This window comes from Eumetopias jubatus, unplaced genomic scaffold (genome assembly GCF_037043125.1).
Source record: "Eumetopias jubatus isolate StellerSeaLion01/CBP00866 unplaced genomic scaffold, mEumJub1_p1.0 scaffold_99, whole genome shotgun sequence".
Classification (NCBI taxonomy): domain Eukaryota; kingdom Metazoa; phylum Chordata; class Mammalia; order Carnivora; family Otariidae; genus Eumetopias; species Eumetopias jubatus.
In genome coordinates, this window is record NW_028274905.1 from 482,739 (window position 1) to 502,740 (window position 20,002).

General features: G+C 40.9%; 1 protein-coding gene across 28 annotated transcripts in view; it reads right to left on the reverse strand.

Annotated features, from left to right (window-relative positions):
• LOC114203516 (putative phospholipid-transporting ATPase IIB) overlaps positions 1–20,002 on the reverse strand; it is an 80,109-nt gene that overhangs the window by 14,390 nt on the left and 45,717 nt on the right. For 16 of the 28 annotated variants that reach the window (XR_015767421.1, XR_015767422.1, XR_015767424.1 and 13 more), the window contains 2 exons: positions 19,816–19,979; positions 6,125–6,508 (listed from right to left, as the gene is read on the reverse strand). The exons of 2 other annotated variants lie outside the window; for them this stretch is intronic. Coding sequence is in view for 6 of the 26 variants with exons in the window: in XM_088020656.1 (XP_087876782.1) it covers positions 19,828–19,979 (152 nt within the window). In the remaining 20 variants the exon portion in view is untranslated. Of the gene's footprint in view, positions 1–718; positions 6,509–13,902; positions 14,137–19,815; positions 19,980–20,002 lie in introns of those variants that run through there. 10 more of the 28 variants (XR_015767426.1, XM_088020660.1, XR_015767427.1 and 7 more) reach the window with 7 other exon arrangements.

Consider the following 20,002-nt stretch of genomic DNA (forward strand, 5'->3'; position numbering starts at 1 on the left):
GCACAGAATATGTAGATCAATTTGGGGAGTACTGCCATTTTAACAATATTAATACTTCTAATCCATGATATCTAGGATGTCTTTCCATTTACGTAGGTCTCCTTTAGTATATTTTGACACTGCTTTGTACTTTTCAAAGTACAAGTGTTGCACTTTTGTTGCTTATTCTTAACAATTATTTCATTTATAAGTATTTTATTCTTTTTAATGTTATCATAATGGAATTTTTTTCTTAAAAAAATCACTTGAGCCTTTGGGTGTGTCTATTTCTGGGTTCTCCACACCATTCCACTGATCTTTATTTCTTCTTACACACTGTGTTGGTAAATAAAGCTAGGTAGTATGCCTTCACATCAGGAAGTGACCCTTCTCACTCTATTCTCCTTATGAAGGCCGTTTTTGCCATTTTAGCCTTGACAAATTAGTTTTAGAATAAGCTTATTGTGTCTAAAAAAGTAAAAACAAAAAACAAAACTTCGGGGCACCTGGGTGGCTCAGTGGTTAAGCATCTGCCTTCGGCTCAGGTCATGCTCTCAGGGTCCTGGGATCGAGCCCAGCGTCAGGCTCCCTGCTCCATGGGGAGCCTGCTTCTCCCTCTCCCACTCCCCCTGCTTGTGTTCCCTCTCTCGCTGTCTCTCTCTCTCTGTCAAATAAATAAATAAAATCTCTTAAAAAAAAAAAAAACCTCGCTGAGATTTTAATGGGAACTGTATTAAACCTATATTCAATTTTAGGAAAACTGGAATTTTATAGTGTCTTTGATTACTTTCACGAACACAGTTATTTTCAGCATACCTAAGATTTTGTTTTCATTAGTACTGCCTATAAGAGTACTTCATTTTTAATTTCAGTTTCCACATGTTGGAAATGGGATTGGTATTTGAGTGGTGATCTTATAATTGGCCACTTCGCTGAACCTATTCATTATCATTAGTTCCAGGTTTTTCATCAGTTCCTTGGGATTGTCTATATACACAATCATGTCGTCTGCAAATGGGGACATTTTTAGTTCTTCCTTTCCAATCTGAATTCCTTTAATTTCCTTTACTTGCCTTATTCTATGTAGCTAGAAATGTCAGTTAAATAACAGTGGTTAAGAACAAACATCCCTGACTTACTCCCAGTCTGAAAGGAGAGGCATTCAGAATTTCACTGTTAAGTATGATGTTGGCTCTATGTTTTTACAGATGCCCTTTAAATATAATTAAGGTAATTACCATCTAATCCAAACTGTGGATAGTTTTTATCATGAATGGGTGTTGGATGTAGTCACATGTTGATATGATCATATAATTTTTTTTTAACCTGTTCATAGAGTGGATTTCACTGGGTGATTTTAGAATGTCACAATGGGCCTTAAGTACCTGGAATAACCTCCACATCATCATGATGTCGAATTTTCTATATATATTGCGGATATCAACACGCAATTATTTTCTTAAAGAATTTTTTTTGTGTCTCTATTCACAGGGAATATTTGTTTTCTCTTGTTGTGCTGTCTTTCTCTTGTGCTGACAGGAGGATAGTAACTGGACTCCTAACACGAGCCTGGGCAGTGTTCCATCCTCAACTATAGTCTGGAAACTACTGTGTAAAAATGACACTAGTCTTCTTTAAGAGTCTCAAGGAATTCTTCATTGAAAACATCTGGACCTAGATATTTCCTTCCTGGAGATTTTAAATTGCTAACTCCATTTCCTTACTGTTTGTAGAACCATTCATACGATCTGTTTAATTCTGACCGAGTTCGGACAGTCTGTGGTTTGGGAAGAATCGGTCCATCTCATCTAAGCTGGGGTACAGCTGTCGGTGGCGTATTCCGCAATGACCCTTTCAATGGCTCGGGACCAGCGGTAATGTCCCCTCTGTCATCCCTGAGATTGGTGAATACTTTTGCTTTCACTGATTTACTATCTTGTCTTCCTATTCTCTGTTTCACTGATCTGCTCTGATATTTATTTCCTTTCTTCTGCATGCATTGGTTTAATTCTGCTCTTCTTCTTCTAGTTTCCCAAGCGAGGAACTTGGATTATTAATTTGAGATCTTAAGTCGGCACTGACTGCTATGAAATTCCCTCTCAGCACTGCTGTACATGCATTCCGTGTACTTTGTTGTCTTTTCATTTTCATGCAGTTATATATATTTTGTTTCTGAGATACTTATCTCATAACTAGAGCACACTGTTTACTTTTCACATATTTTAGAGTTCTCCTGTTGCGCTGTTTCTAGTTTCTACTTTGATTCTACTGTGATGAAACAACCGCTGTATGATTTCAAATTCTTTTCCAATTTTTTGAGGTTTTATGGAAATGCTTTATCTTGGTACATGTTCTATGGACACCTGAAATAAATATGTGCTCTCCTCCTGTTTGGTAGAGTGATCTGTATACGTCAGTTAGATCTGACTGGCGGATTCAGTGAGGATCTTCTGTCACTGCTGATTTCCTGCCCAGCACTTCTATCCAAGGCTCAGAGAGTGGCGCTGAAGTTCTCACTCATAACTGTGGATTTGTCTATTTCTTTTGTTCAGCTCCAACAGTTTTTGATTCATGACTTTTGTGATTCCGTTATCTGGTGAGTGCAAATTGAGGATTATTTTCTTCTTCCTGATGGGTAACCCTGATATCATTATGTGATGTCCTTCTTTATCTCCAGTCATTTTCTTTACTCTGAGCTCTATTTCACTGGATATTAATATAGGCCCTCCTACTTCTGATCAATTTTTTGTGGTTTATCTTTCCCATCCTGTTACTTTCTTTCATCCTACCTGTGTCATTGGATTTAAATTCCTCGTGAATGGCACACAGCTGGGTCTCACTTCTTTATCCACTCTATCTCAGGATTGGTATATTCAGACTGCTCATAATAAAAGTAATTACTGACACATTAGAGTATAAGTCTGCATTTTATTATTTGTTTTCTATTGGTTTCCTCTGGTATTCATTCTTCGGTTTCAAATTTCCTGCTTTCTTGTGTGTTACCTGAACCCTTTTCAGGAGTCCATCTTAGTATCTCAGACTGTATCTCTATGCATATTTTTTGTAGTGTTTGTTCTGGGTACTAAAATATACATGCTAATACTTATTAAATTGTTTAAAATATTTATTAAATTGCATTCCCTCAAAAAAACAGGATAAAGAAACTGTCTTTCAAATTTACCTGTTAAAAAAGATGTTTAGGCTGAGTAACGAAGGAGGACCCCTCAAGTGTCACCTTCAGTCCTGCTCTGCTTGTGTCCCTCTGGATCCTTCTCAAACACCTGGACTTCAGAGCCGATGTTAGGACCTGGACAACCTTCCACTTCTAAGTCTCCTGTTCCAAACAGTTACCCTCCTTGACACATTCCTCAAGTAGTAATATTGAAGTCGACAGATTCGTCTACAATTTTAGGTGCTTCTTAGGAGGGTGCCTTCTTAAGCCAGGAAACAATCTTCTTCGGGTTTTCCTTCTTCGCCCTGCAAGCATGATCTAACCTTGACTCTGCAGAGTTCTAGCCTACCACTTTCTAAGTGCATGTCAATGAGCTGCTTCTCCTACGGAGAGTTTGAGGCTGGAAAACGAGGAGTTTAAACCCGGACTCATCTAACATGAAAGCCCACATTCTACTCTCTCCCATTGTCCAGGCTGCTGCTCTCCTGTGAGCTGTACAACACTCCCTATACCCGCAAACCTGGTCCAGGTTTGGTGAACACACTTCAAACACCCACACAATGACTATCAATACACTAAGTTTAATTTCACATTCAGATACAGAATTAAAAGGGCTACCCTCAAATGTAAAATCCACCATGGAAATATCGAAGCATTAATTCCTGAGTAGCAGTATGGTCAAATAACAGAGAAATTACTTTTCTGGTTAGTGATAAGTACTGCTAGGATCCTTAAATAAAAAATAAAAGGACAAAGCAATTTGCAACCATATTGTTACTATTTCTTTATGATGGTTAAGTCAACCAGTAACTTTTATCACTACAAAAATCACAAAATTGGTTTAACAAATATAAATCCACTAAAAATTTATCATTTCATAGTAATTACTAGAAATTATATCTCAAATTTTTCAATATGAGTGTAAAACTGGAAATATAAAAAAACTAAGTCAGGTACAGAGGCCACCCCTATTTTTTAGCGTACAACAACATTTCCTAAAGGCTAGTGAAAATATTTTAGAAGTCCTGCTGCTACCAAATCTGTAAACATCAGGGTCAGGTAGGGACCGTACACATGCTCGTATACAATATGGATCTAGTGCGGGAGGACTACCCACACCGCGCTGCCCAGGGAGCACTGAAGTGACAAACAGAAAGAAAGACGTACAGCTACCACCGCATTCAAGTAAAACGTTTCCCTGGACGTCTACAAAGGCCCACGTCACTCATCCATCTCTCACAGGTGGAGAGCAACCTGGGGGCCAGAGAGAAGCTCAAGGGGAAGGCCCAGACACAGATCTAGATGTCTGTCTTTCACATCCATCTATAGAACTGAAGAGATGAGCTCTTACAACGTGGCCAAGATGGGCTCACGTGTGACTCAGTAAAAATGGGAGCACCAAAGGGTGCACCACTCCACCAACCTAGGCTGCAAAGGGAAGGAGAATGCGCATAAACAGGAGAGCAAAGGAAATGAGAAGGCCAAACAGCATTCCCTGAATCACAACGAGAGACTATCTGCTCTTCAAACCCCACCATCAACACTATACCGTCTCTTACAAGGGAAACAAGAGGTGATGGAAGTCACTGCTGACAGCAGGTCCCAGCCCCGAGTCCACACTGCTGGCACTCCCACCTTCTCCAGGCAGGCCACTGTGAGCTGCCCTGTGGAGGGCCCCCCCCACCCTCCCCACTGTGGACAGGAATGAGGGAGGCCTCCAGCCAAAATCTCATGGAACTGAGGCGCTGAACCTGCCAACAAGCCTCGAGTGAGCTGGAGGTGACGGCCACTTGGCTGACTACAGCCCCGAGAAGGACCCACACCAATCTATACCCCAATTCCTGACCACAGAAACTGTGAGGTAATCAACACTGGTGTTTGACTCACATATGGCTCAATCATCTCTCATGTCAGCATTTATCCTACAGAAACAGGCAGAGATGGATGTAGAAGGGTGCTCACACAGCACTTTATAATAACAGCACAACACAGACACCACCTGAAAATCTAAGCATGGATCAAAAGCTAGTAACTTACAGTGTCCAGACAACTGAATGCTATAGAAATGAGCTCCAAAATCAGTTTGTTCAATTTAGTCCCATTTTGTAAAATCAAACATACCCAAAAACATTCTCTGTATACAGATTACTGTAGCAAGATAAAGCCCACTTTAGTCTTGAGGAAAAAGACCTTCTTGTACCAAACATCTCCACGATGTGGCTCAGGCTGGGTACATGGCACCAGATGGCAGCATGGGCTCCAACTATTCTTGGAAGAGGCCCTAATAGAACTTCTCAAACAAGAATGTTTTTTCAAAGCTGTTCTAGAGCCTTAAAAACAGAGAGAAAAAAAAAGAAAGAAAGAAAAAGAAAAACCAGAGGCTGTGCATTCATGCACCGTTCCTCAGAGAAGTCAGGACATGCAGAAGTACTGCATCCACAGCAGGTGGCCCACCCAGTCACCCAGCAGGGCACCTGAAAACTTCCCAGTCTGACACTGAGGGGTTTCTTAATGGCCTTTTCCTACAATGGCCTAATAAGCCTTTTCTTTCTAAGATTCTCTTACTTCCACTGACCTTTCCTTCTTCAAGTTTCTCAATCCCAAGAATAATATCCAATTCCCATGTGTAATATATCTGTCTATAAAAGGAGGTTTTAGAAAATGAAACATATTCTAAATAGGTTCTAACTAATGTAATTCTTTGGTCCAATGAAATAATCCTAACAATGCAATATTAAGCAGTTCACACGTCTTCTTTTAGACAAAATACACTTTCACCCGCACACACTGAGTGCACTGAAGCCGGCTCCGGAGAGTCTGGGTTTCCTTTATGTCCATCGTATCTTACACAAGGAGTCACGAGTTAGAATCAGTGTCTCAGACCATTTCTCTTCAGATTCAAAGTTACTGCAATCAGGCTAAACGTTAATCACTGGCATAGACAGGTCTAAAATATATAAAAAATGCATCAACCTTTTCCACTATGATGAGGTCTCCAACTTGTATGTCTGAACTCTTAACGTGCACTTTACCTTAAAAAAAAGAAGTATAATCAACTCAAGGAAACAACAGCACACCAGAGTTAAAGTTTCAATTGACAAATAATACTTCAGAAATAACTTTTGGGGAGGGGGGGAAACACTAGGAATTTATCTGTACTTATACTTTCAAAATAAATTTATTTCACACAGACACAGTCACTAAAAATTAACTTCTCTCAGTCAGCTCCAAAGTGCAAACAGTTAACTGCCCCCCAATCAAAGATGCGGGGTGTGGGACATGGCTCCAGCCGGAAGGTTCTTCCCAAATCTGCCATTATTTCAGGTCTGGGTCCAGCAATGACGACGAGAAGCAGCACTAAAGATGATTTAATGAGTGAATAAAATGAAGATATAAGATCCTCATATTAATATTGTGAATGCCTTGATGGACACGGAACTGACAGAACAAAAGTAAAGAAAACGATACATAAAATCACCGTGCACTGGTAGCTTTACAGATGGTTCCGTACTGGTAACTGATACCGATAAGGCTGAAAGCCTTATCGAGAAGTGATTCTTCTACATGATACAGTGTGTAAATTCTTAGATTATCTATATAATATCTAGTATCATAATCATCTATAAAATTTAACAGACAGCACTATATAATGTGAAGATCATACAGAGTAGATGAAATGTTATATACATAACTCGAGATGCCATCCTACATGAGTAACAAAACTTACTCAAGTTCTCTCTCTCCCTGGGACTCTGGACCCTCCCTCCCTCCGTCAATCTCCCTTTTAGAACTGGCAACAGCCTTGTGGATCTGTTTTTACCTTTTAGTGGCTCTTTTAACATGGGAAAAGACCTATGTCTTTACATTCAATTTATTCTGAAAGCTCACAGAACAAGAGGTAAGTTCCTATCACATTATCAAAAACTAACATTACCAGCCATACCACTTTTAGACCACGTTCAACTTATTACAAACTTATTTCCTAAATACTTCTTGAAGCAGCTGAGTTTCATCAGTGTCACACCTGTTCCTAAAGATGTTTTGAGGACATCAAAAAAAAGTTCTGTAACTATTATATTTTTTCATGTTCCTCAAATATACAATAAACACATAAGGACTAGAACTAGTGGGGGGGAGCTATTTTTTTATTCATATTATAAAATAGCAATGTTCTTTAAAATTACATGTGAAACAAATCTTAAGATATCTTCATAAGTGGTAAGTATACGTCTATTCATAGCCAGAAAGTATACTTACAAAAGAATGTCTATTTTAATTATTTTTTCATTTGGTCCCTTCAAGCTTCATTGTCTGTGCTCCCACGATTATGTTTTCTATAGCTAAGCACCAGGCAGCAAAGTTACTCACTGATCTCATGCTGAGTATTACTCAACAGAATGCCTGTCTTATCACTTAATTTTATTTTCTCTCCTACTATCCAATCCACTTTTGCTTCCCTTCTGCTTTTCTATATTCTTTATAATGGACCCATTCAAAAAGGAGAGGTAGAGAAAGAGCTGTAATCATAAGATAAAATAAATGTATAAACAATTGATACATATTTTGAAACAGAAAAATATATCCTTTTCTGACTCCTTAATCAAGATCTTATATTTCTGAGAAAGAGAGATATTACTCACTCGGTCACATAACAAACACAATTTATATTTAATAGCCTTTAGTTTGGGGGCATTATATAGTGATTTTTATTCGTTTCTATGGAACTTACTTACAATTATATGTTTCAGGAAGACAAGTGAAAGTAAAATACACTGGAGAAAGTTCTCACGTTACGAATATGACAATATGAACAAAACAGAAGAAAGCTATCATGTCAAACCAGTATGGCAATCTGCCTCACATACCTCCTCAAAGTACACACTTCTGAATTTTGAAGAATTGGTCAAATTGCTTAATGGCTCTTGGCTCTCTAACAATTTTAATTAATCTCTGTGCAGGGGACTCCTTGTACTTCCTTTACAGCCTTGGTCCCATGAACTCACTGACTTCTCTTCTCTTTCTTCAAGAGCAGTTAGGACATTAGACAGAAAAGATGGAGGAATATTACTTGCTCCCCAGGCACCTGACCCCCTGCAGTGACAGCCCAGCACCATGACCCTCGCTGCCCAATGGGAACAGCTCATGCCCACAAGAACGGTTTGATTTCCGGCCACCCTTTGTGAACTGAGCTGACAGCTGACCCTAGTGACATACTATTATCAGAGTTGGGGGACTGATAACAGAAGAAAAAAAAGAAAATCCCTAAATTTTACATGTCATAGCACAAAGAAAAGACAGAACTGCCACCTGCTCTCACAACCCAATAGAGCCATCAACAACGCAAAGTGTTTTTGAAATGGGCATTTAATATTTAATAATTTCAGGGGTGCCTGGGTGGCCCAGTTGTTAAGCATCTGCCTTCGGCTCAGGTCATGGTCCCGGGGTCCCGGGATCGAGCCCCGCATTGGGCTCCCTGCTCAGCGGGAAGCCTGCTTCTCCCTCTACCACTCCCCCTGCTTGTGTTCCCTCTCTCACTGTGTCTCTCCCTGTCAAACAAATAAATAAAATCTTAATGAAATAAAATAAAATTTAAGAATTTCAGAGTTACACTTGAGAGAAGCAAGTTCTAAATACAGTAATGATGTATAGGCCAGCACTTATACCTAAGGACAGTTGTTTTTAAAAATACTGTTTTCAATTTACCTGGAGTACAAGCTGGGGCCTTTTCTGGTGAAATGGTTAACAGTGAATGTTACCAAATAAGGTTAACAGCCATCCTTCCCCCTCTCTAAACGACTGCAATGAAATCCTTCCATTAAGCTCTCCTCCTAGCAAAAAATGTTCCCAGCCACCATGCTTCCAAAGTGCAGCAGCTTACATGTTTCTCACAGAAGAAAAGCATTCGACTGGCTTGTTGCATGAACCAAGTTTCACAGGCTTCTTTGAAAGATCAAGAAGTAACTCAAAGGACTACTTCTCCTTACTCCAAAGCTTCTTAAACATAGACCCTGCCCACCAATCTCAGTGCTATTCATTTTTTACCTGAATAAAGAGAATATTCCCCTAAATGGTCTCCATTACTATCAACTCCCTAATTCAATATGAATTCCAGATGAAGTGGGTGGCAAAAGTAAGGATTATGTTTATCTCCACCAAAAAAAAATCTCCATTATTTGACAATTACTTAGAAGATAATTCAGACTTACATCATTATACACATATTCTTCACAACCAATCTCAAATTAATTTTCTGGCTTTAAAAGGGTCTACATTTGCTTTTAGCACTGTATGCTACAACTCTCTGGGGCCCGAGTTCTCTATACTTGCTGTTTCTTTTGACTGGAAGCCCTCCCTTCACAGCCCTCCTTAATTCCACAGCAAACAGAGCCTCCCAAAGCCTTCAGGGACCCACAGGAGCACCCAGTATGCACGCACACCTCTGACAATGTGCTTACCTGCTATGAACAGACTAACATCACAGTGTCTACTAAACCCAGATCCTGTGACAGGTTCAAAGCATAACTGAAATATACTTTTATGACATTTAGTTTGTTTTTTGCAAATGCATCAAACTTACCCCACTTCAAAACAAGACAAGTTTATGACCAATCTATTCTTAATCAGTTAAATGAGCCAAATGTCGTAATGGACCAATGGCAAAGTAGCTCTATAAGCCACACTGAACCAGACACAGATTACCAAATAAGGATGAAATTATATCATTACTTCTTTCCCAACAAAACACACACAGGCAATAAGAGTGGAAGATAATTAAGCAACTTTTTAAAAAAGGAACTGATGACATATAAATGGCACTCTAGAAGGTCACCAGGGGATGACACATGTAGTTCCCAGGCAGACAACTGCACACTACATTAGCAGGTCGTGTGGCTTGTCTTTGTTGTTTGGGTGGGACCGGCACCCCCCACCAACTCTCTCAACACTTTAAGTGGCTGAGGAGGTCGAAGCCGAATTTAACATGGATTATGAAGCAAAGTGGGTAGCTGGGAAATGTAATTAATACGTTTATTTACATATAGAAGTAAACTATATTTTAAAAGAGACCTAGACTCTGAAAAGAAATATTGCTGAGAGAAATTTTAAAACTTAAATAAAGGGAAAGATCTATCTCATTCATGGGTCAGAAGACGTAGTATGAATAAGATGTTGATTCTCCCTCAAATTTATCTATAGATTCAATGCAATCCCAGTCCAAATCGTAGCAGGCATTTTCTACAGAAATCGACAAGCTGATTCTAAAAGTCATATTGAAATACACAGGACCTAGACGACACTCTGAAAATGAGAAACAAAGTTGAAGGGAAAACAGTACATGATTTCAAGAATTATTATACAGCAATGGTAATCAAAAAAGAATGGTATTAGCATAAAGAGACAAACAGATAAATGGAGAAGAGAGTCCAGAAATAAACCCACAGATAAAAGACAAGTGATTTTTTTTTTAAAGATTTTATGTATTTATTTGAGAGAGAAAGAGAGAGAGCACAAGCAGGGGAAGCAGCAGAGGGAGAGGCAGAAGCAGGCTGAGCAGGGAGCCAGATGCGGGACTCGATCCCAGGGCTCTGGGATCATGACCTGAGCCGAAAGCAGGCGCTTAACCGACTGAGCCACGCTTAACCAACTGAGCCACCCAGGCGCCCCAAAACACAACTGATTTTTGACAAAAGTGTAAGGCAATGCCATGTGAAAAACATCACTCTTCCAAAACACGGTGCTAGAAGCATTTGGATATCCACATGCGAAAAAAGTACTTACACAAACACCAGGTACTGGTACAAAACTTTACTCAAAATGGATATACCTAAGGCAAACCCTAAAACCAAAGAACTTCTAGAAGAAGAAACATAGGAGAAATATAGCAGAAAATCTTTCTGAACTTTAGTTAGGCCAAGCAAAAGCACAATCCTAAAGGAAAAAACTGCCAAATCAGACTTCTTCAGCTAGAACATGACAGGGGCTGGAAGCAGCATGAAGGCATTAAGAGCAAGGAATCGGCAGCTGAAAGCCACTGGATCGGGTGTATGAGGGAGGAAGAGGGAGAGACAGGAGGAGTGCCTTGCGCCAGGTGAAGCAGCCCTAGGCCCTGCTTGAAAAACCACCAGCACGTGACAGGGCTGCAGAGGAAGAGCGCACTCAATGAAGTCCAGAAGGTACACCAGGTACATCAGAGAGGTCTGCAGTGGGAGCCAGAGGCAGGGAAGGAACCTGAGGGCTAGAAACACAGCGGAAAAGGCAAGGGTACGAATAGAGATGGACAAAATCTCGTGACAATGAAGGGCGCTTTACAGTCTGAGGCTGGCCCCGGTAAGCGATGGAAACAAAGACGGGCCCCGTGAAACCCGTCTGGGAGCACACAGGCCAGGACTCTGCTCCGGCTGGGTGGCCCATTCTGCCTTCAGCTGAAGGCGGGCAGGGGCAGGGAGGCATGTGGTATCCCTCCCCCAACACAGGCTGGGGGCAAAAGTGGGAACAAAATGGGCAAGGCCCTGCCCACAGGAAACCTACACTCCAGAGAGCTGACAGAAAGCAGAGTGAGATCAAATACAGTGATGTCTGAATGGTAGTAATTACAGCCTAGGAAATTAAAAAAAAAAAAAAAAAAAGGAAATACTGCTGTTTTGGGGTGAGGGTTATAAAGCATCTTGCTGGAAGTAACCAACTTTTACTCTTAAACATTCACTAGCAATAATTAGAGTAGTTTTAAAAAGCATTCTTTAGCAATAACAAAAAAATTAAGATGCTCAAGTTAAACAAAATCAAATCTTTTTCTTGTTCCATCAGTAAAAAAAATGAGATAGCTTTAGAAAGAATATGGAAATAATAAAATATTCTATCGTGGTAAGAAACATTTAAAGCACATAATGTTCTTTACTGGATCAATTATATTAGGCAACCACTTCCCCTCTAAAATGATGTCCCTAGCTAAAACAGTCTATACCATCCATGTAATTACCAACAGAGTTCAGAAGCTGCCAGAAGAGCGTATCCATACAGAATACTTTATAGCCCACCACGGCACACATCTTTTGCCTGAAGCAATATGCAGAACTAAATAATGAAATTAAGTATCGATTGCAATTCACTGCGTTAACTGAAGATTTTGTAGAAAAGTACAAGGGTTTGAAAAATTAGTATCTCAATACTAAATATTTTCTCAACTAACAGGTACAAATGAAAATTTTTAGGGTCTTACTACTGACAGGACATTTCAAAGTCTTGGTGAAGCCTGCTGGTGTTTGCATAAGAGAAATGTCTAATCTTTGTTTTCTGTGCTTAGAAAGAATTGTTATACATCTACCAAATGTTAAAATACAAAATATTGTTAATATGAACAGTCCATAATTAACAAGTTCTAAGGTTCTCAAACACGAAAACCAGAAGCTTTAGGAAAAAGCCTTCCTCTCTCCTGGGCCTACAAAGGTACAAAAACTCCAAGGCCCTACATGAATCAGCATGGTGACATTACTACTGAGAGGTATATGAACTAAAGATGGTTCAAAATTGTCCCTAGTCTCTCATTTCCTTAGATTTTCAATAATCCCATGGCAGTTTCTTACTGCTCAAAGACTCCCAAGCGTGGAGGCTGACATCGATCCTTGGTAGAAGAATGAAGAAATCACGGATGAAGACGGCAAGCCACCATGAGCCTATTTATGAGGTTTCGACTCCACTGGTCTAACTCACAAGCAGAAGGAAAAACTCCCAATCATCTTATATTTAGAGTGTTTCGTGTTTCTCAGGGAAAACAAGAAAAAAATGAAAACGAAAAATAACTGATGGAGAAAGGGAGGGGAGGAGGGAGCGAGGGAAAGATTTTCCAAGACACTAGAACATGCTAAAAAGGAACATTATTTAAAACTGGAATGGAACTGGCACGGAAATCTGGATGAGCCCGTGCAGCAGACAAGAAAGCGAAGAAAAGGGCCCAAACAAATCTGATCCATTTCTCCAAGGTCTGAGAAAAGAGCTTTAGTCACGTTAATAACTGCTTTTAAAGGAACTAACTAACCATTTGAGGAGAAAAAAGAAGACAGATCCCTTTCTCCATACAACGCACACCTGATACGTAAAATTACAAGCGGCTACGGAAAATGAACACACAGAAACACTGTAGGGAGATTAAAACACTCATTTACATCGGGGTTGAATGGACCTTCTAAGATTGAAGTAAAAACCACAGAGGAAAAGATCAGATCTACATACATAAAAAGTACAAATTTATCTACATTTAAAAGAAAAAGATACAAAAATGAGTCAAGACAAAAATATTTGTCACCAGATAAATTTCTTAGAGAAATTATGAAAAGGTAAAGATGTATGAAAAAAGATGAATAAACTTTTATCAAAGATCAAAATGAACAATGAAATGTTAAAAGGTAAGCAGCAAGCAAAACACAAGGAGAGCATTTTTCACCACGGAAGTTGGCAAGTTAAAGAAAGTAAAGCGGGCAAGGACGTCAGGAAAAGGGAACCCTCACTGGGCGGCTGGCTGACAAGATCAGGCTTCAAACTTTTCCTATTTGATCTGGAAATTCCTCGGGTGTCATCCCATTTCCTGAATCCCTACATATGCCAGCCGCCCTGCGTAACTCGGGAGAAAATAGCGGTATGAACACAGCTGAGAAGCCGATAATTAAGGGTGACCACCAGAGTGACACCAGGTAGCAGAGAGAGGTCCCAGATGCTAGCACATATAGGTACCTACACACAAAACAACAATCACTTCTCACCTGTGAAAAGGTACTTTGTGTTAGCCAGTTTTTTCCATTACTTTCTCGTGGCCCCTAATCTCCAAACAATGCAATAAAAAACACGGTGTAAAGGGGGATGCCTGGGTGGCTCAGTCGGTTAAGCGGCTGCCTTCGGCCCGGGTCATGATCCCAGGGTTCTGGGATCAAGTCCCACATCGGGCTCCTTGCTCAGCAGGGAGCCTGCTTCTCCCTCTCTCTCCCTCTGCTTGTGCTCTGTCAAATAAATAAAAAATCTTAAAAAACAAAACAACACAAAACATGGTGTATGAATATCATGAAGTTAAGCTCATACAGATCCTCTTAGGGTGACGTGAGGAAGAAAGACTGGTGAGGGTAATGAGTCCATATCTAGTTCCGGGTATCTATGTCCACCTTGGTACAGCCACAGAGAACTGAACTGATGAGATAACAAATCTCAACTGTCTGTGTGTTCCTGACACATACTAGGATCAAGAACTACTGGGCGCCTGAGTGGCTCAGTTGGTTAAGCGACTGCCTTCAGCTCAGGTCATGATCCTGGAGTCCTGGGATCGAGTCCCGCATCGGGCTCCCTGCTCAGCAGGGAGTCTGCTTCTCCCTCTGACCCTCCCCCCTCTCATGTGCTCTCTATCTCATTCTCTCTCTCAAATAAATAAATAAATAAATCTTAAAAAAAAAAAACTACTATTATATGGTACAAATGTAGTAATGTATACTGTACATTCTTCTATGGATGCTTTCCAAACGCTGCTCAGACCACAGACAGGAAAGAAGACCGCATGATGTAAACACGTGAGAAGGTGAGCACATTTATCAAAGGACTGCTCTGACTACATACAGAAAACACACAGAAAGGACTTCCAAGTACCCACTGTTCTTCATCTGCACTGTCACAAAAGTGGACCACTGAGAGATGAAACCACTCGAATAAGAGAAGGAAAGTCACTGACGCCTCTCTGCGGACTGCATGGCGACAATCCATTCTGATTACTTCTGAGTTTAGGAGCTCTCAAGCAATTTCTGATGGGAAAATTCTGCTAACATTTGAGAATACTGTTTTTTAAAAAACCCAACTATCTGAAGACATGACTGTCACAAAAGGAAATCCTTCTTACCAAGTGGAACATGCAGTAACTCATGAAACCAGTTACATATTAGGATTTCCCTGTGAAAGTGCACATCACCCACAATGTGTAAAAGGCAGTAAAGACGGATTTTAAGATCCCTTGATTTTTCAAGAATAACTATGACACACAATTTCATTAAAAGATGAATTTCATTAAGATAATTCATGATATTTTATGTAAAAAAAAGCTACTAAGAATTTTAACAAGTATGTAGCAACAGTGTTGACGGTAAGGATCAAAGATGCTAAAACAGACAGGAATAAAGGACATGGCCACTTTCTGTGGATAAAGTTCCTTTTTGGCAAGGAAACTGGAACACCAGAAGCATGTAAATATGTAAATGTTCTTCCTCGCATACACACACGTGCACACACGCACAATGCCCACAATGTTCAAAGACAACAGACTTCCCTCTCTCCTATGTCTGAATATTAGAAAGCCCGTTAAATAACAAAATGCCGTAACCATGACAAGAAACAGCTAAGACTGACTGCAGTCATCACCTGCAGTCACCTGCATCATTCTGCAATCACAGAATTCCAGATCCATTTCTGAATCGAAAGTCCCACATTAGCTTTAGGTGTAAATTTGGAATTTCCACCAACAGTGGGTGACACGATGTTGTCCTGCTGAGATCTGGTGGCTGATGAAGACAAAAACAAAACTCTGAATTTATCGTCCCTGCTAGGATAGTGCATGAACTCTTTAAAAAGCGTCGTCCAGGACTTACTCATGTTTGAATCCCGTCAGGTCATCGCAGTGTCTCACACACACTGGGTTCTTAGGGACTATCGGGAACCGAACTGAGAGCCAGCCAGTGGAATGACTGCAGCCAAGTGTGCAGTTCAGACACCTCTCCTGAGCAAGAGGTAAAAAGAATCAAAGTACAGAACGGCCCCACAATTCAAAGTCCTCGTCAGGGATTTTTGTAAGAGCTGCCAACAATTTCACATTCTCCTGCTAGGCTCTGACTCAGATGCTGTCCATTGGGCTAAACATGAAGAATAAAGTCGTCACAAACAGGGAGAAAGCAGTGACAGGGGCAGCAGCAGACACAGAGAATTCCCACACGGCAAGAGAAGCAGCTTCTCAAGTAACGACACATGCAGCTAACTAAACAGCGTCCGTGTCAGGGCACCCGGCTGGCTCCACAGGAAGCACATAACACCCCTGATCTCACGGTCGTGAGTCTGAGCCCCACACTGGGTGCAAAGATAACTAAAACAATAAATCAATAAACTGAAAAAAATAAATAAAGAATCTCAGTGTTGACTGACATTGCATACCAGTTAAAATACTCTCTGCTTCTAACAAAGCACCCCAAAGATAGGAGCATACTTAAAAGTGGACATGGCTTTCCTTTTCCACAGAAAACATAGAGAAAACTTTTCCCAGAGTATTTCTACAAGAATGTGCTTAAGAACTCCAAATACAAAAAGATCAAATACTGTAAATATAACAAACCACAGTTAAGTCACATAAGGAAGTAGCCATCAATGCCATTCAAAGAACAGATCACTACGAAATACTAGAAATTAAGGAGATGAACGTATTCTTCACAAGAAAACAAATTTCAAACTAAAGTCAATGAGCATATACATGCATTTTTTTTTACATCCCAGATTTTACCTATCAGTCATTTGCATCAGAATAACCAGCCACGGAGCAAAGCACTACAGTTGAAAGAACACTGGGTTTGACATCAGAATGGTCTGGGTTCAAATATGAACCCTACCAAAACTGCAGTGGCTCAGGGCAAATCACATGGCCTGAGCTTCAGGTCCCTCACCTGTAACATGGAGATAAGCCAACCTACCTTGAATGGCAGTTATGCAAATGAGCAAGTTACTGACACTCACGAGGAAGTCAAAAAAAAAAGCAGTATCATCATCATCTACACGTAAAAATGTCCTTCCAAAGATCACCAATGATGATCTATCTTGTTTAAAAAGGTAAATTTGCATTTGTCTTTGAAATAAACCCACTGACAATTATTTTTAAAATATTCTGAGTTGGAGTGTCACAGAAGTGTAAAAGATATGATTAGTATGCCTTCTTCATTTTTTACTATTTTTAGGTGACAATGACATAACAAAATCAGCCATTTTAAAGTGAATACAGCACTGAGTCCATTCACGATGTTGTGCAACCCACTCTATCAAGCTCAAAAACATTTTCCTCACCACAGAGGACGTGTCATGCCCACTAAGCAGCTGCCCCCCGCCCGCCGCTGCCGCCACTTCCCAGGGCCGTGGCGACCACAACCTGCTTTCTAGCTCCATTCATCTACCTGTTCTGATACTTCGTGTAAATGACATAGAGTCCGTGACCCTTTGTGTCTGCTTTCTCTCACAGAGTGTAATGTTTCCAAGGGGCATCCGGGTTTATCAGTATTCATTAATTTTTATGGTTGGATAATATTCCAGTGTGAAAAAACACCATAATTTGTCCATTCACCCACCGGTGGACATGTGGGCAATTATAAATAGTGCTGCATGAACATGGGTGGATGCCTATCTGCCTGAGTCCCTGTTTTCGATTCTAAAGGCATCTGGAAATGTCTCAATCCGCCTTCATTTGTGAATGAGAGGTTTACGGACATCCAATGCTTGGTGGATCATTTTTTTCTTTTCCCATCTTAATAATGTCACCCTACGTCCTTCTGACCTCCAGCGTTTCTCACTCAAGAGCCCTTCCTTGTGTGTTTCTCTCTTGCTGCTTTCAGAATATCCTCTTGGTCCTCGGGTTTCAACAGTTTGATTGTCATGTGTCTCAGTGCGGATTTCCTTGCATTTATCTTTCTAGGGATTCACTGATTTTCCCGAGTATGTAGAGTCATGTCTTTCATCAAATTTGGGAAGTTAATGGCTACTACTCCCTACAACATTCTCTCCACCCTTTCTCCCTTCCAAGATGCCCAGTGTGTGCACATGTAGTACACTTGGCACCACCCACAAGTCCCTTAGGACCTGCTTATTTTCCTTCACTCTTCCTTCTGCTTCTGAGAATGGGTAATTCCACTTGAAATTATCTAGTTATTGAAATTACCTAGGTTCAAGGTCACTGATTCCTTCTTCTGCCAGCTCAACTCTGCTGAAACTCTCCAGTGAGTTTTTCCTTTAATTTATTGTACTTTTCAGCACCAGAATTTTTGCCTTTTGCTTCTTTTATAATTTCTATACCTTTATTGGTATTCTGTATGTTAATACATCATTTTTCGGGGTGCCTGGGTGGCTCAGTCGATAAGTGTGTCTGCCTTCGTTTCAGGTCATGATCCCAGGGGTCCTGGGATCGAACCCCACACCTCGGGCTCCCTGCTCAGCGGGAAGCCTGCTGCTCCCTCTCCCTTTGACCCTCCCCCTGCTTATGTGCCCTCTCTCGCTGTGTCTCTGTCAAAGAAAGAAATATAATCTCAAAAAAACAAAACAAAACAAAAAAACCCATCATTTTTCCTAATCCTGTCAGTGTTTTTCAGTTGTTTCCTTTAGCTCCTTGGACAGACTTAAGGCAGCTGATCTAGACTTTGTCTCCTAAGTCCAGAATCTGGGCTTCTGCAGGGACGGTTTCTGTTCATTTCCTCTGTGACTAGGCCACATGGTTTCTCTGCATGTTCTGTAAGTTTTTTGTGGAAACCTGTACACTTTGACTATTATAATCTGGTAACTCAGGAAATCAGGCACTTCCCCCTCTTCTGGGTTTGTTTTGTTGTTCGGTATATGCTGCAGCCATGCACGTAGAGTGACTTTTGTAGACTCATTTTGTAAAGTGTGTATTCTTTGTCATGTATGGAGAGAAGTCTTTCAGCCAGTGTTTTGGAAAGGATTTCCTTGCATGGGGAGGGGGCGAGACTAAGAAAGGGAAGGATGGTGGGAGGGAAGAAGGAAGGCGTTGCGAGGGGGGAGGAACGAAGCAAGGGAGGGAGAAAGGGAGACCAACCTCTCCCGATCGTCGCAGACTGCCTCTGTGCTGGGGACTCCAACACAGAGCCAGGCTGCCTAGAACTCAGCCTGAGCTTTCACCTCTGCTTGCACTGAGCCTAGAGACTGGCCAGAGGCAAAACGCTTTCTCGGGGTCTTTTCTGAGTGTGATCTAGGGCTGGCCTTGGATGTGACTTTCAAAACTCCCCAGGAAACCTTGAACACAGAATGCCAAGTGAAAGAAGCCTGTGACAAAAGCCCACATACTGCACGATTCCACTTCTGTGACCTGTCCTAAGAGGCAAATCCACGGAGACAGAAAGCAGACCGGGGGCTGCCTGGGCCTGGAAGAGGGTCAGAAGGGGCAAGAATGGGATGATGGCTAATATGTTCAGTTTCTTTCTAGAATGTTAAAAATGTTCCAAAATTAGGGGCGCCTGGGTGGCTCAGTTGGTTGGGCGGCTGCCTTCAGCTCAGGTCATGATCCTGGGGTCCTGGGATCAAGCCCCACGTCCAGCTCCCTGCTCAGCAGACAGCCTGCTTCTCCCTCTCCCTCTGCCTGCCACTCTGCCTACTTGTGCTCTCTGTCGAATAAATAAAATCTTTAAAAAAAAAAAAAAAGGTTCCAAAATTAGATGGTGCTAATAGTTTCATAACTCTGTGAACATACCAAAAACCACTGAACTGTATACTTTAAATGGATAAACTTTATGTTATATGAAATATATCCCAATAAGCTACAGAAATATTTTTTGGAGAATTCTTTCAAATAAATAAATCCAGTGTACAAATGTCCACATGTAAACAGAAGATACAAACTCCACTTTAAGCCTCATTTTATAAACAGGCTTCCAAGTTCTTATGCATACTTGTCTAGCTCTTCAGTGCCCTCCTTCACTGTCCCTCGCTGAGGTAATGACTGTCACGGTGTCACTTTCCGACAGGCATAAGGCCCGCCTATAATGGCTTCTCCCACACTCCTCTACACATCGCTTCTTCTCCACTGGGACTGAGAGACCAAATAAACAAGCTCCTTAAAAACATACAATTAGGGAA